Source organism: Vitis vinifera, chromosome 6 (genome assembly GCF_030704535.1).
Source record: "Vitis vinifera cultivar Pinot Noir 40024 chromosome 6, ASM3070453v1".
NCBI lineage: Eukaryota > Viridiplantae > Streptophyta > Magnoliopsida > Vitales > Vitaceae > Vitis > Vitis vinifera.
Genome location: NC_081810.1, coordinates 24,495,546 through 24,512,500, shown reverse-complemented (window position 1 = coordinate 24,512,500; position 16,955 = coordinate 24,495,546). Strand labels below are relative to the sequence as shown.

Here is a 16,955-nt window from a genome sequence, read left to right as displayed (position 1 = left end):
TGGTGTAAATTATTACTTATTTTGCTATTTGGTGCATGAGATGCCAATTTGCGGTTATAATAGTTGTTCAGTCTATTGATTGAAATTGCTTTAGGTTGTTTCTTTAATAATAAGTTGACTTTTTTTTTTTGAAAGTTTATGGAATATGGAATGTTCTAGATTATTTGGTTTTTATTTATTTAGGACATGGAATGCGTATTTTGTTCTAGATTATTTGGTGTTCATTTATTTAGGGTATGAATCAAGCTGTTATAGTTTGCTGGTTTTCATTTTCATTTAGGTTCCTTAAACAGATAATTCAATATTGTATTTTACTTCTTTTGAAGTTTGCATCTCTATTGATTTAGTATGTTCTGCATTCTATATTGGCACATGCAAGAACCATTCCCGTGCTTTCATCTTTTAAATGGTTTTCAAGTTCAATGCCTTATACATACTCAGTTTGAATTTTATGAGGTCTGTCATTCCTTATAAGACTAGGGTTAGAGAAGCAACTGTTTTTACAAAAGAAGATGATCGGAACTTAATTAGTATAGATTTGATAAAAAATTTAATCATTTCTAATATCTTCTATTTTTGGATGAAGGGTCACAATAAAGAATGGATTTTATAGTGATTCATGACCTAGTTCATCAATTTTAATTAATGTAATATCATTTATGTGGAGAATCTTAATTGTTTTGCTAATAGTTTTAGGCAGAGTGAAGTATCTTCGTTCTGTTTACAGTTGCTTTTGCTATGTTAGCTTTTAAGATTATTTATTGATATTACAAGAAAATTATAATCCTTTATAAATTGGAATCTATTTGGTAACAATTTATATTCAAGTTTAGACAATTGTATCAAGTAGAGGCCTGAATTAAAATGTGGATTGTTTCATTGTAGTTTCAATTGGAAATTCAAGTCTTATCTTATGATGGACATTGACAAAACATGAGCAAAAATTATTTACTTTTGTGCACTAACACGGATTTTTAAGTGAATTGATATTGATGAAAACTTATGCTAATATGAATTCACACTTCCCTTGGAGTTTTTAAGGTTTGTAGAGTGTAGTTTATCCAAATATGATATTACAAGAAAAGTAGTTAATTAGAATTTTTCTATGGAATAAATAATATTTATATAGAAGTATAGAGTAAATAATATTTTATATAGAAGGTTGAGAAAATATATAGATATGTGTGATAAAGGCCACTACCCCATTACACATGATGAAACACCTGACGACACTATCTTGACCGTATGTGTGGTAATAGGTAAGTTTGAAGGCCATTTCCATCCCCTATTGGGGCATATGCCAACCATCTCTCCTTTCTATGAAGACGCTTGATGACATTGTCCTAAGAAAACCTCTACTTTGACTTCCACCCAAATTATCAATGAAAAAGGTGTCTTTGATGCTATTTTAAGATGTATTTGACCTAGTATGTATATTGGATTACATAACGTTATATGATATTTCTATTGAGATTGGTGGGTACCTGAAAATTGTGAGAAGGATTGTTGATCCCATAAGTAATGGTTCACCATTTTATTTGAAAATTTATTTTGAATTCGTATATTTTTTATTTTAATAGTAGTTTCAATTCTTAGAATATAATGACCAAATCAAGGCTTTTGAAGCCATCTATTATTTAATTAAATTTTTGAAAGGACAGTGGGTGAAGAGCTTACAAGTCAAGTGATGGAAGTTTTACATCAAAGCATAACTTTTTTTGTACATTTTCTTTAGGTTAAATGAATCATAATTATTATAAACAAGATTTCCAAGCTTAGTAGCAACTTGAACCTATGTCTACATGGTAAACTAGGTGCCGCTTTGACAACTAAGCTAGGAGGCATCACATTCAAGTCTTTTACCAATTATAGTAAAATCCTTGATAAATAAGTGTTCGTTAAATTAATATCTCACTTAAATAATAAAATCTTCTAGTCCTAATTCGAGCAAGTGTCTTAAGTTAATAACCTTGCTAAATGCATAAGATATAAATTTTTAGAAATCCTTAGGGATTGAAGGAAATATAAACTAATAAGTGATGAAGTTCATAAAAAAATAGCAAACAAAATTTCATAATATAGTATTGAGTAGCTTTTCACAACTTCTATTTTTCGCAATTCAACTCTTTTTCAAAACCATCACATATTTGAAATCTTTTTATCCTCTAGGGCATTATATTTTGACACCAAATCTCTTCATTTTAAGAGTCTTTCTATCTTCCATAAATAATAATCATCTCGTCTTTTTTAGAATGTCATGCTTTTATGTATTAACTTTTGATTACATTCATTGTTTTTGAATTTATAAGATATAATATTCTCTCTAAATTAATAAATATTCATTTATCGATGGTTTAATAAATTGTTCATTTATTGATAAATCAATAACATTGGTGAGATAATAATTTCTCGTGGTCCCAAGAGTATTATTTTATAGAGGTTTTACTATATGTATTTTAAGAATATGAACCAATGTGTGCATATATTTGATACCTTGATTTTCTTTGGTGACAACATGGACAAATATTTTCTTCTCTCTCTCTCTCTCTTCCATTTGTGGTTCTTTTGTACGACCATTGCTGAATTCCAAATGTGATTGCATATTTCCTCTATGGTTGCGTAAGAATGTTGCAAGACTACAGAAAGATTTTTGGCCTGCATATTGCTGCTGTCCCCCTACCCTCACACCCTAACCCAAGAATTTTATACATTTTACAATCTTTGGGCTGAGTTTTGAACCTAGTTCCATGGGAAAAAACTGTTTACTGCCTTTGACAAATAAGCTAGGAGACATTGAATTCAAATTTTGATTCAATGTGTACTTAAGGGATGGACAGGGCTCTCATAGGGAACCGAATGTTTACATATTTGATCCCCTAATTTGCTTTGCTGATGATGTGTTCAAATTCTTGGTCTTGTTTTTCTTCTCTTTCCATTTCTGGCTCTTGAATGTGCTCATCACTAATTTTGGTTGTTGATGTCTTTGCCTAGATAGTATAGTTGGTTCAATATGTTACCTTGAATGGCTTATGTGATGGCATATTTTCTATGGTAGCATATATGATGTACCATAGTCATGTACTCTTTTCAGCAATTGAATAGTTTTATTAATGTTTCATTTTTTTCTTTGGTTGCCACACAAATATGAGCATTTTAGTTATAATTCCATGTGATATACTTTTTTCTCATTTATCCTTTTTTTTTTTCTTTTCTCTTTTAAGTCAATGCACTTATGAAACTGTGATTGATGTATGTTTGCATTCAGCAAGTGCTTGGGGACTCATTTATTTTCATTTCTTTATAATTTCTTTGCAAATCTGCTTTTTTTCTAATGACATTGAGTGATTGGCAAACCATGGAGGCAATCCTATGTGGAATTTATTATGCATTAAACATCAAACTTAATATTAAGTGCAGGAATAATTAATTAATGATGAAAAGATAAATGTATTTTATGGAGGGCACTTCCATTTGGCCCCCAATCACACCATAACTAGGTTCATGATTCATGTAAAGTTTTGCAGAGCCCCCTAAAAGCTGAATGTCAACTTATCATATTATTGATGATGATTGGTATTATGATTTCTTACAGTATTTAATGGATAAGGTTTTGTAGTTTATGGATTTATATGAATTGTAATTGTTTTATCATATTTAATTCCTGTGTCTTCAAAATTCAAATGCCTATTCAGTGTATCAAATTGGTTAATTTATGGTTATCCTGAATCTCTCTCTCTCTCTCTCTCTCTCTCTCTCTCTCTATATATATATATATATATATATATACATACATATATACGTGTATATCTTTTACTCTTCTTTTGACAAACACATGAGGCAGTTGGTATCTGGCTTTCCAATCTGGCCTTCATGTCTGTTGTAGTCTTAATATTTTATTATTAGGTTTTGTTTTTTTGATTGGCTGGAAATCTTGCATCAAACCACCTGGGTCAAAGCTGATCTAGCTTCAGTTAGGGTTCGAAATATCGGTCGAGACTGGTATGACTCGATTGAGCCATATTTGCCTCGTCCAAGCTTGCTATGAAACCAATATCCGAGTTAGACTCGGAGATGGTATGGATCGATTTGGAAGGAGAAGTAGCCTAGAACTTGAGCCTTGGACAATCAATTGCAAATGGTTTTATTCCCATTCACCCAGTTGTAGAGAAAGAAAAAAAAAAGGGTTTGAAAGAGAAGAAGAGGATGGGGAGGATGAAGAAATGGGTCTTGGATAATGAGGTAATGGGTTTACTAAAGAGGATGTTTGGGTATTGCAAATGGTTTTATTCCCATTCACCCAGTTGCAGAGAAAGAAAAAAAAAGGGTTTGAAAGAGAAGAAGAGGATGGGAAGGATGAAGAAATGGGACTTGGGCAATGAGGTAATGGGTTTACCCGATGGATGTTTGGGTATTTATGAAATGGGTAATGAACATAGTGGTATTTATACAATGGATAATGAATATAATGAGATAAATATAAATATAAATATAATTTATAAGAATTTAATGTAATTACATTTTCAATAAATTACTAGTGTATAAATTAAATTTTATTAGATAACATATTACTAAAAAAAAATTAACAATTACTTGTATCAATATTAAAATGTGATACATAATTTGAAATTTTTTATAATTAATCAAATTTAACGTGAAGATATTAAATAAAAGATCTTTAATATTAAAAATTGATAAACAAATTTTATATTTATTTCAATAATATTAAATATAATTAAACTTAAAATTTTATAAAAAGTATATTTAATTACATATATTTGCGTATCGTCCAATACCAATCTAAGATACCGAGATTGATGTGCCTCATGACTTTCTGAGTCAATGATCGAGACTGCAACTTTGAGTCATGGCTTCAGTCTCTTCTTTTAGGCTTATTAACACTCTCAATGGTGAGAGTATGGTTCTGCATCTATTTTTGAGATGTGACTGTTAAAGCTGAGATCTTCCATTGACTATGACTTCTCATCTGTAGAAAGTGATCTCTGTGCTGAGGTCATCTATAATTGACATGAATGTTGTAGTAGACTTGATCTTTTAAATTTTATACTTTATTTTTATTTTTTTATCTTTTATTATTTTTGAAATTTTATAGAATTATCATATTTGAATTGTTGATTTGGAATCTGTCTCTTTTCCTTTTGCAATTACCATCATTAACATTAGTTCTTATACTGGGTTCTGCAATATTAACCATGGAATTTACTGAATAATATCTCTTGTTTACCTTGCTGCCAAAAATACCAACATGTTAGATTACTTGCTTCCATGTATTAAATTAGTATGGTTATGTCTTCTGGTTTGTTTGATCCATCCTTGTCGACGGAACATTTTCTTATGAGTCATTCTCTTCATGTAAGAAAAATACCTCCTTCCTAAATAAATTAGGGGTTCAATAAGAAAAATTAAGGAACCAAAACAACTAAGACAAACCGGTTATTAGTTGTCAAAAATGCATTGCTACTATATTCTAAGGTTCTGTACTTCTTTGTAATGGTTGACATGATATAGCAATTTGTATTGTTGGTCCATTCTCTTTACTTTAAGCTTTGCTAAGGCTTCAGACAAATAAATAAATAAATAAAATCGAACTGCTGAATTTTTTGTCCACTCAAGATTTATTTAAAATAAGATAATGCCTGAAATTGGAATTCAAGTGATTGGTTTTGCCCTTTTGCCTTCTCCACTTCTACTCCCACTTCCCTACATGTCTGCTGAATGTGTTGTGGCCCTTCTCCTCTGATCCTCTTCTTTGGGAATCATCAGGAGTGTTAGGGTTGTAAAGTGCAGAATAATCTTTGGATGTGCTGCCCAATTCTATTACTTGACTTTGGATTTGTTGCTTGGGGCTCTACTCCAAGAAAAGTCATTTCGAGGGAGGATCAGCTTTTGCCTTCTGAGTGAAGTTCCCCTCTTTTGCTTCTATTATTATCATTTGAAGCATCACCACTTAGAAGATTAATCGGTTGTCCTCCATCTGGCAGGGCATCTCCAACCAGTTCCCAACCTTCATCTATGAGATTCATTATTTCTTCGCCATCATATTAAATGTTGTGCCTTTTTAATGTTTTCAAAGGAATCACCACCCAACATTTGGGTTATCTTCGGGTTTGCCTGACTTGATTAGTTGTTCTCTACTATCATGGAGAGTACGTTTTGTGGGGAAGGAAATAAATTTGGAGAACAGCTTCTTTGTGTATTTTTTGGTGTTTATGGAAGGAAAGGAATCAAAGAGTATATGATGGGTTTGAGCTCTCTATTTTGAAGCTCAAAGATATGTTTCTTGAGTTTTGGTTCATGCAGTCTCTGGATGCATTTCGGAAAGGATGAATATCTTTTTTTGGTTTTGTTGATTGGCTGGGGTTGGAGTGGCTGGTCCTTGTAATTGTTTGGTTGCTTGTTTTTATTTTTACTTTTTTCACATTTTTACATTCTGTTCTGTTCTTCATGACCATGCTGTCTTGGTGGCCCTTTGTATTCTTCCCATGGTGCTTGAGTTACATATCTTATTATCTATTTAAAAAGGGCAATGCCTTCATAAGATATTTGTCTCTTGTCTACTTTTTATCTTGCTACTAACCAATTTCTCATCAAAGTTTCCCACAATGTAAGATGTTTCAAAAGCCACTTCCTTCCCTGGAGTATGCTCCCCCAAGTGATTTTCATCTTTATTGTGGTTTACTTTTAGAACTAGACAGGGATGTAAAAATGGCAGCCTGAAGTCTCGCTGAGCTGCCTCATGTTTCTGTAATTATGGGGAGGTCTCCTCATCCTTCTCATGGAATTTTTATCAATAATTAATACATCTTTTGTTTCTAATAATAATAATAATTAAAAAAAGAAAGAAAGGTCTGTCTGAGCCTGACCAATAAGCTGCCTAAGGCTTGCCCTGGGTTTCAATCTCCAGCATGAAGCAGCCCCAACCATCCAGACTCACATGAAAATACCCACAAACACATTCACAGGTCATGATGACTATTGTAAACATGTTCTTGCACTATGTGTCCCTCATTGCAATAGCCGTGTCTCATGATTTCTTGGTGGTATCGAAATTGGATTTTTTTTCCTTCCTTTTGTGTTGGATTACAAATGAGGATGCATCTTGATCTAGTGTAACTTGAATCAGCCAAACCTGGTAAATGTATGTTTGATTTCCTTCACATTGGGGTTTTATCTAGTGCTCATATAATAATATGATATATAGCATATAAAAGATGCACTTTTCTTAGCAATAAATTCTGCTCTCAGACCCTATGATGTAGCATAATGGTCCACTTTTTTAGCATCAAGTTGCTATTGGTCAAAATCAATTCTTCCTGAATTTATTGTATAAGAATCATACGCATATATGTACAAGGTTATTACCGAATTAGGCTGAAATCAGGCTGAGATTTAGGTTGAAATCAAGCTGAGATTCTACCACTTTCTAACTATAATACAACTGTCCTATAAAGAATAATATTTGACTAATCTAACAGCTAAGTCCTAGGAATATACATGGTAACAAAATAACAGTCAATTATATCTTTGAAATTAAGTCTGCAGATTTCTAACGCTCCCCCTCAAGTTGGTTCAAAGATGTCTTGCATGCCCAACTTGCTTGTCATAGAATTGAAACTTGGTGATGCAATTCGTTTAATAAATCGATCTACCAATCGAAGTTTAGTATGTATGTAAGGAGTCAGACAATCCCAACCTCAAGAGAATAATTAAGTGCCTATCAATTTCGATGTGCTTTGTTCTATCATGTCGAATAGGTTTGTGAGCGATGCTAATCATACCTTTGTTATCACAAAATAACTTCATAGATTCTTAAATCTCTACTTGAAGCTCCTTTTGTAGAGTATTAATCCACATAAGTTTACAAATTCTTAAGGCCACTGCACGAAACTCAACCTCAATACCTCCAAGTTACCAAATTACCTCTAACAAAGGTGTAGTAACCGGTAATTGACTTTCACTTAGTCAATGACTTGGCTAGTCCACATCTGTATAGACTTCAACATGCAAATGATTATTCTTTGAAAATAGGAGTCCTTTCCCTAGCGTAGCTTTTAGATACCTCAGGATCCTCATCACAACATCCATGTGTTCTTCAAGGGGAGCATGCATGAACTGGCCCACAACTCCAACAAAATATGCAATGTTTGACTAAGTATGAGAGATAAATCGGTCTTCCCACTAGCTTTTGATATCTCCCCTTATCTACAAGAACACTACCTTCTTTGGTTGCTAACTTTTGGTTTGTATCAGTTGGAGCATCTATGAGTTAACCCGTTTCATTAAGTTGAGTATATATTTCTTTTGAGAGATGTAGATCCAATTCTTTTAAAAGAACTGTTCTTTTAAAATGACATGGTCCAAAACGACGTTGTTTTGGGCATTGTTCTTTTAAAATGACAGGGTCCAAAACGACGTCGTTTTGGTCATTGTTTTTTTAAAATAACAGGGTCCAAAACGACATCGTTTTGGTCGCTGTTCTTTTAAAATAATAGGGTCAAAACAACATTGTTTTGGCCCTTTTTAATTTTAAAAGGAACAGGCTAAAACGTTTGGAGCCTGTTCCTTTAAAAAAAAAAAAAATACAGGCCAAAACGATGCCGTTTTGGCCCTATTTTCTTTTCCAACCCCCTTTTCTGGTATTTTTCAACCCGACACCACTCCCAATCGTGCCCTAGCCTTAGTCGTGCAGTGGAGAAGTGAAGAAGAGGAAAAATAGGGGGGGAAAAATAGAGAAAAAATAGTCATGTACCTTTCGGGACCTCGGTATTTTTCTCTTTTCTTCACTTTTCTGCATTTTTTTCCATTCTTATCTCATAACTCTCATTGGCAATTTTTTTTAAAAAAATATATAAATATTGTATTTTGACATGAAAATTTTACTAAATAAAATAAATAAACAAAAAACACTCATATGCATATTTTTCTTAATGTGATGTGCATTTTTTTTTTCAATTTTTTTTCTTAATTTAATTATAATTATTTTATTGTAATATAGATAATTTGTTTGCAAGATGGATAATGAGAGTGAAACTCAAGTGGACTCTAGTGCAAGTGGAAGAAGAGATCCCAGATGGAAATATGCTCGTTTGATTAATGAAAAAGATTTGAACACCATCATATGCATTTTTATTGATAAAGTAACCAAATGAGGCATATATAGACAAACAACATCTTGTTGGTGGATATAGTAATGCTAAAAAGTGTAGAAAATGTCTGGAACATGTTAGAGAAGAAATGGAAGAGTATATGAGTTCCAAGAAAAATCAAAAAGAGCAAATGAATATGGGGAGCGACGATGTTAATGAAGATTTGTTTGGTTTGGAAGATGGAGATTTTGGTGAGGAGATTAATAGTAGAATGAATGTCACCAACATTTTTAGTAGAGGTAGTAACCGAGGAAGTGGTAGTAGGATGTTTTCTTCAAAAAAACCAAGACAAAAAGGTCCTATGGATCATTTTTTCACTTCTAATGCAGAGATGGTTGTTCAAAATCGAAGGAATGGGAAGATGAATCAAACTATCATCAATGATGCCTACAAAAAGGAAGCAAGAGAAAGAGCTTGTATGCTTATCACAAGGTGGATGTATGAGGCTGTTATTCCATTTAATGCAGTCACATATCCAAGTTTCCAACCAATGATTGAGGCTATTGGCCAATATGGTGTGGGTATGAAGAGACCAAATTTTCATGAGGTAAGAGTTACTAACCTTAAGAAAAAATTGACTCTCACAAAAGATTTGATGAAAGATCATATGGTGGAATGGGGAAAAAATTGATGTTCAATTATGTTGGATGGATGGACTAATAGGAAAGAGAGAACTTTGGTGAACTTTTTGGTTAATTGTTCAAAGGGAACCATATTCATGCAATCCATTGATGCTTCTTCAATGATTAAGACGGGAGAAAAGATGTTTGAATTACTTGACAAATGGGTAGAGCAAGTTGGTGAGGAGAATGTTATTCAAGTTATAACAGATAATCACTCAAGTTATGTGATGACAGGTAATAAATACTATTTCTTGAATTTTTATTTACTTTTAAAATTTGAATTATTTATCTTGAGAACTTATGTAAATTTGTTATCTACAATGTCACATAGGGAGGTTGTTAGAATTAAAGCACCCGCATTTGTATTGGACACCATGTGTTGCACATTGCTTTGACTTGATGTTGGAAGATATTGGAAAACTACCAAACATCAAGAGGACATTGGAGAAGGCTATATCACTAAATGAGTATATTTATAATCGCTCAAAGCTACTCAACATGATGAGGCGGTTTACCGGACAAAGAGAATTGCTTAGGCCTGCTAAGACTCGGTTTGCAACTGCTTTCATCACATTATCGCGATTGCATAAACAAAAAACAACTTGAGAAAGATGTTTACAAGCTCAGATTGGTCAGATAGTAAATGGGCAAAAGAGTAGAAGGGGAAAACTATAGCCAACATAGTTCTAATGCCTTCATTTTGGAACACCATTGTGTTTTGCTTAAAGGTTTCGGGTCCCCTAGTTCGTGTGCTTCGTTTGGTTGATGGTGAAGAAAAAAGCTCCTATGGGATACATCTATGAGGCCATGAATAGAGCTAAGGATACAGTTGTGAGAAGTTTTAATGGAAATGAAGAAAAGTACAAAGAAATCTTCAACATCATTGATAAGAGGTGGGAGATTCAGCTTCATCGGCCTTTGCATGCAGCATGGTACTTTTTGAACCCGGAATTCTTCTATGATAAACCAGAAATAGAGCATGATGCAGAGATTATGAGTGATTTGTATAAATGCATTTTAAGGCTAACAAGAGACCCTGCTAAGCAAGAAAAAGTTGTGGCCGAAGTGAGTTTGTATACAAATGCCCAAGGACTATTCGAGAATGAGTTAGCTGTTAGGACAAGGAAGATTAGAGCACCAGGTTAGTTATTTAGTTTTGTTTATTTAAATGATTAGATTGTATTTTTACTAAAATAGGTGAATTGTTTCACTAAATTGTTAATATCTATACTACAGTTGAATGGTGGGCTGCATATGGAGCTTCAGCTCCAAATTTACAAAGGTTTGCAATGAAAGTCCTCAACTTAACATGCAGTGCATCAGGTTGTGAACGGAATTGAAGCATCTTTGAAAATGTAAGTGATCAAAATAATTACAAGTAATAGTTTAATAGAGTTTTGAATGTAACTTAAAAGTTAAAACTTTAAAATATATTTATGAACTTATGAATTTTTGCTGATTCATAGCAAGAGGAGAAATAGGTTAGACCATCAACGCTTGAATGATTTGGTATACATTAAGTATAATCGAGCCTTGAAGAGAAGATACAATGAACGTAACACCATTGACCCAATTTCTTTGAAAGATATAGATGATAGCAATGCATAGTTGATAGGAAGAATGAAAAATGAGGATTCTCATGGAGGTGCACAAGAAGATTTTGTATTTCATGATGATAATTTGACATAGGGTGATGTTGCTAAAGCTACTGGAGCTGAGGAGGCCAGGTTTGATACTAGAGCTAGAGCTAGAGCTAGAGCTAGAGCAAGCTCAAGCATAATACCACCAACGAGGGGAATAGCTTCAGGTTCTAGAACTTTGCCTTCTCATTCACTAATAGATGAAGATGGAGACATGGTTGATTCAGCCGATGAAGAAGATGGGGAAGGCTACGAATGTGGTGATGGAAATGATGATGATTTTGTTGATTTAGAGGAGGAGTGATGATTGCTTGTTGTGGACAAATTTGTTATTTAAGTGTTTTTTAATGATGTTTTTGAATTGTGGACAAATTTCATGTTTTAGACCTTTTGGTTTGGAAACTTTGGATTTTGATATGTATTAGGCTATTAGCAATATGGATTTGGATTTGTTTTTATACTTGGAGTTCTTTATTTTTATGTTTTTTGTTGATTAAATTGAAGTTTTGGATGATATTTGATAATTTATGTGTTTAGGACAAATAAATGATTGTTAAGTTTGATTATATTATATAAAAATATATATGTAAATTAGGGTGCGCCTCACTTCACTAAAGCCCGCATCTTAGGTGCGCCTTGCACCTTAGGCTTCAGGACTACTTTGCGCCTTGAGCCTTTTATAACTATGATGGGGAGAGACTCCCCAAAAAGCCCAATCGGGCCTTATTAAAAGTAGGCCCAAAAGGCCCCATAGAACTGACGCCCATGTCTGCCTCCATTGGGTTGGCTGGAATTGGGCCTTTGGCCCATTCCTCTCCACCACTTATATCCAAAACACCACTATCTTTGTGAGCCTCCCGACTTGCTGTCCTAGGCCCAGGCCCACTCACGGAAGAGTCTAGAACACCTGCACTAGCCAGTCTACCCCCTGCCCCTGCTGCAACCCTATGCCTTCTGCCACACTCAACCTGCGCATCTGCCCCCCGATATTGATTTCCAATTTGAACATCCCCCACGCTACTGCCAGCGCATGCCTCACCCCACCTTCATCCCTGACCTCCCATCCCTCAAATTTATGCCAAACAGACCTTGGCACTACCTAAGAAACCCAAGGGGGGGTTTCCCACCACAGACTAACCGCCTAGTAGAAATTCCCGGCTACTACCTGCAACGAACCAGGCATAATCTTCCCAGAGGCTTTCACCAAAATACGAGCCCACTACAACTGTTAAAAGAAAATTGTTTCCTCATCAACAACTATGAAACCCCCACAACTCTCTCCAATACTCTTGAACACCTCTCTACTCCAAAGGTGAAGAGGAAGCCCTACAACCTCCACCCAAACTTCCTTGGCTTGTCTCCCATTCCACAAGCACCCCACTTCAGGTCCCCATTTCTACAGTAGAAACTCCCTATCCTTAATACGTCTGCTGCCCTTTAAAAGCACCGAATCAGCTTCACATTTATTTTCAAATTCAAACAGCACAAGGGCCACACCTAACTTGGAAATATTTAAATCTCCCTTGAGAGACCATGTTTCAAACGCCCACTCCTTCATGGCAACCAAAGGAGGAACGGACTCAAAACTTTCCCCAAAGCAGCCAACCAGGCAACGACTTAACTGCTCTTCCCTACGAGACAAGTCACGGTCCCCTACATGCACCCATAAAGAATCCTTTGTTTCCTCTGTCTTCACTCTCGCAACTTCTACATGCACTCCTTTCCCTTTCTCTTTCTCTTTGAAACTATAGCCATCCTTTTCAGATATGGAAGTACCCAAATCACCTTTGCTCAAAGTTGGAGTGGCAACTCCAAGGGCCCTCAACTTCTAAGCCAATAGAAACCATCCCCTTACTAAGCCTTTTCCTTCCGGAAAAACAATGCAAAACCTTTTAGCTTCCAAATCTCTCATTGAACAAAGTAAAAACCTCCCAACTACATTTGAACGACACTCAAGCCTAAACTTTCTTCCTCCTTCCCAAACTTTTAGACACCTCGAGCTTGACTCTCCTCTACACCAAGCTTCCACAACTTCCAACAGCAAGCTTAAGCTCTTTTCTCCAAATCTTATCCAAGAGGAGAAGCCTTTACTCCTTTCCAAAATAATCCCTTTCTTTTTACCTCAGACCTCTTCAATGGAGATTTCGAACGTCTTGGATTCAACAGCAAACCAACACTTACCACCTTTCGAGACTCCTCTCCCCTCCGAGAGAGCAGCCATCTCCTCTTTGCCACAATATACTTTATCAAATAACCAAACAAGAATCACCCTACGTAATACAGGAGAAACTGGGAACCTTCAGCCATAGTTATTAATGTTTGGAGATATATAATTAGTTTGAAAATTCTCATTCCTACAATAGTAAACGTCATTTCTGTAATGTACCCTAGGCTCTCTGATTCCTTTAAAATGCATGTTAGCGCATTATCTTGCACCCACCAATCTCAAGTTTCACTTGAAAGCTTGAGGCCAGATTTTATGACAAAGAGCATTTGTCATAAGTTGATTTATGTGTAATCTTCTCTAAGATGCAATGAAACCTAAGCCTGTCCTGGTGCAGTTAAAAAAAATTGTTTCTATTTCATGGGTTTGGGTGTGGGTGTCAGATATAGATGTGTCTAGGTGTCTAATCTTTTTTACCTACAAAGTTTAGGATATAGAGATTTGGCTAAAAAGGATCTCAATAACGGATATGGACAGTTTAATATGACATAATAAAAAGAAAAACAAAAGTAGAAATTGATTAAAAAACAATGATGCCTTTGTAAGAATTCTTTCTTATTTTATCTCTATTTTTTTTATTATTCCTAAATATTTTTGTGAAAGTTCACTTCTAACAAACTGTTTTTCTTCAATGTGATTATCTGCTGAGGAAGTTGAAAAAAAAAAAAAAAAAAACAATGACAATCAAATAGCTAGATCCAAGCAAAGTGAGAATCTGGAAAGAATCCTATACCCACTCTCCTGTCTTATCATGTCGATATGGGTACGCTGGGTAAAGTTTGAGGATTCGGGTAAACATAGAAGAGTGTGAACAGAGTGATTTGAAGCTGCTAGTTTCCTTTCTCATGTAAAAATTTTCGTTTGTATTTGGATCCATTATCTCTCCTGGTAGAATACAGCAAATAAACTTTTATTTATTTAAGTACTTGTGATAACTACTTGGTATGGTTTGGATCATTCACCTGAATATGGTGATATTATCCATTTTTTTCCTCTCTCTCTCTCTCCCCCTAATATTTGTTGTTTCGCCTTTTTCTTTTTCATGAAAATCAATTTGGTTGTTGGTTGTCTTGCCTGCTTTGTTACCTGATAACTTTTGCTCAGGTTTGTACTTGGTAAAAATTTATTATAGTTTGGATCAGTCACCTGAATATGGTGATATTATCCATGACACTTAGTTTGCCTTTCTCTCTCTCTCTCCCCCTATTATTTTTTGTTTCACCTTCTTCTTTTTCATGAAAATCAACTTGGTTGTTGGCTGTCTTGTCTGCTTTGTTACCTGATAACTTATGTTCAGGTTTCTACTTGGTAAAAAATTATTTACAAGTGGTCTAGAGGACTCCTATTATTCTCATGGTTTTTGTTCCTATTCCTAGAAAGATAATGCAACAGAGAAAAAAAAGAGTGAAAAATGACGAATCTGAGCATTGAGGCAGCCCATTTCTCTAAAGAAAAAAAATGTCTAGGGTTGCTTTTCTTCATTATGGCTTTATTGGTTTCCTTTTTGAATTGAAGTTTTCTTTATCTGCATTTACAGTTCACTCCAAAGAAAGGTGGGACCCCTAGGAGGAATGAAATAATTTTTGTTTCACCCACAGGTGAGGAGATCAAGAATAGGAGCCAATTAGATCGGTTTCTCAAATCTCATCCTGGAGGTCCTTCTTGCTCTGAATTTGACTGGGGCACAGGTACTTGTCTTCTTCTTTCAGTGGTGCATGTGTATATGCAATATGCACATAAAAAGCAATTAAATGAATCCCTTTAATGGGTAAAATCTCCTGGAATTTTCTTGTGAACAGGTGACTCTCCAAGGCGGTCTGCCAGAATAAGTGGGAAATCAAAGGCGACAGAGACACCAAGAACTAAGCCACCCAGGAAGAAGCAAGCAAAGTCAAATTCAAAGGAGGGGGTAAAGGGGAAAAATGATGATACCAATGGGGAAGGTGAGGTTACTGAAAAACAAGCTGCTGCAGCTGCTGATGGAACTGAAGCAAGTGAAGACGTGGAAATGAAAGATGTTAAGGATGTAGGGAAAAAGAGCAAAGTAGAGGTTGCTGCAGCTGAGGATACTGAAAATGACTCTCAGCTGAAATCCAATGAAAAAATTGATGAAATGGACATTGGGCAACTGCAGAATCAGGAAGTTGATAATAAGACAGATTCTGATCCAAAGGAAGAAACTGATGAGAAACTAGAGGGGAAGCCTGATATATCACCAAAACTGGAGAGTAAGGAAGCAGTTGATAAGACAGAGGGAAAAGAGGCTGGGAATAAATCACTGCCTGCACCAGGGCAGGATGAAAAAAAGGAGGAAGAGGAGAAACAGCCAGCTGACCTGGAAGCACCAGCGAGCCTAACAGAGAAAGAGGGGGATGTTTTGAAAGATGCAGTTGCTGAGGTGGATGCCAAGCTTGAAGAGGAATGTGAGGCCAAAGTGGGACAAGAGGAGAAAGAAGCCTCAACTGAAAAGAGGGGTGAGTGGGGGAGAAGTTAGACCAGAGAATGAGAGGCTGAGGGAGGGAGAGGAGCTGGCAAAACCTAGTGAAAGTCACACAGAGGCACCGCATGAGCCTAAGGCATCTCAAGTTACGTGTTGAGATGTGTTAAATCTTTAGCTTCCATGTATCGTGGGCATAAGTTTGCATTCCATTAACAGTTCGTTCATTTTATGAGTTAGGCATATCTGACAAAAGCTAGACCTGTGGGTGCAATCGCCCTGTAGGAGTGTTAGAGCGAATGATGGGTGGTGTGTGGTGTATCTACATAGTCAAAGTCGTCGTGGCCGTCATGGTCATTGTCATCATCATCTTCAATTGTGTGTGCACTGTGCTGTAGCATATTACTGTGAAGTGAAGTTGGGTGAGTGGGTTAGTGGTGTTAGCAGACATTCTTGACATTGTGGTACTGTTGTAATTTCAATCCCTCAAAAGCATGGCTCATATTCAAGTATATATGTCTGTGAGGACAATATGGAATGTCGATTGTCGAGACTGGAAATAATAATGGCGAGATCCCTTGAGCTGAGGGCAAGTTTATTAATGGCTCCGGTCGGTTTATGCAAGGCCTGTTTCTCCTTTTCTTCTTTTGACGTTGCCTGGTCCCAGGAGTACAGGGCCAAGGCCCTTGAACTAATTTCGACCGTGAGGATTTTTTTATTTTATTTTATCAAATTCAATTTAATATTTAAAATTAATATTAATATGTTATTTATATTATGCTCATTTTTATTTTTCAATAAATAGATTTTCTGTTAAATTTCCCCTTTTGTTTAGGTTTTATAAAAGTATTTTTCCAGTGGTAAATT

General features: G+C 35.3%; 1 protein-coding gene, 1 long non-coding RNA gene and 1 other non-coding gene across 3 annotated transcripts in view; 2 read left to right on the top strand and 1 right to left on the bottom strand.

Moving 5' to 3' along the window:
• Positions 1–16,690, top strand: part of LOC100854423 (methyl-CpG-binding domain-containing protein 11) — an 18,070-nt gene extending 1,380 nt beyond the window's left edge. Inside the window, exons 2-3 of the mRNA XM_010653541.3 lie at positions 15,189–15,339; positions 15,451–16,690. Of these exons, the coding sequence (XP_010651843.1) occupies positions 15,189–15,339; positions 15,451–16,145 (846 nt within the window). The 3' untranslated portion in view covers positions 16,146–16,690. The remainder of the gene's footprint in view (positions 1–15,188; positions 15,340–15,450) is intronic.
• On the bottom strand, positions 1,167–1,327 carry LOC132253992 (U6atac minor spliceosomal RNA). The gene has a single exon (XR_009465943.1). It is a non-coding gene; the product is annotated as a U6atac minor spliceosomal RNA (small nuclear RNA).
• LOC132253967 (uncharacterized) lies at positions 11,151–14,329 on the top strand. Its single transcript, XR_009465922.1, has 2 exons — positions 11,151–12,023; positions 12,057–14,329. It is a non-coding gene; the product is annotated as an uncharacterized LOC132253967 (long non-coding RNA).
• Positions 16,691–16,955: the final 265 nt, after the last annotated feature.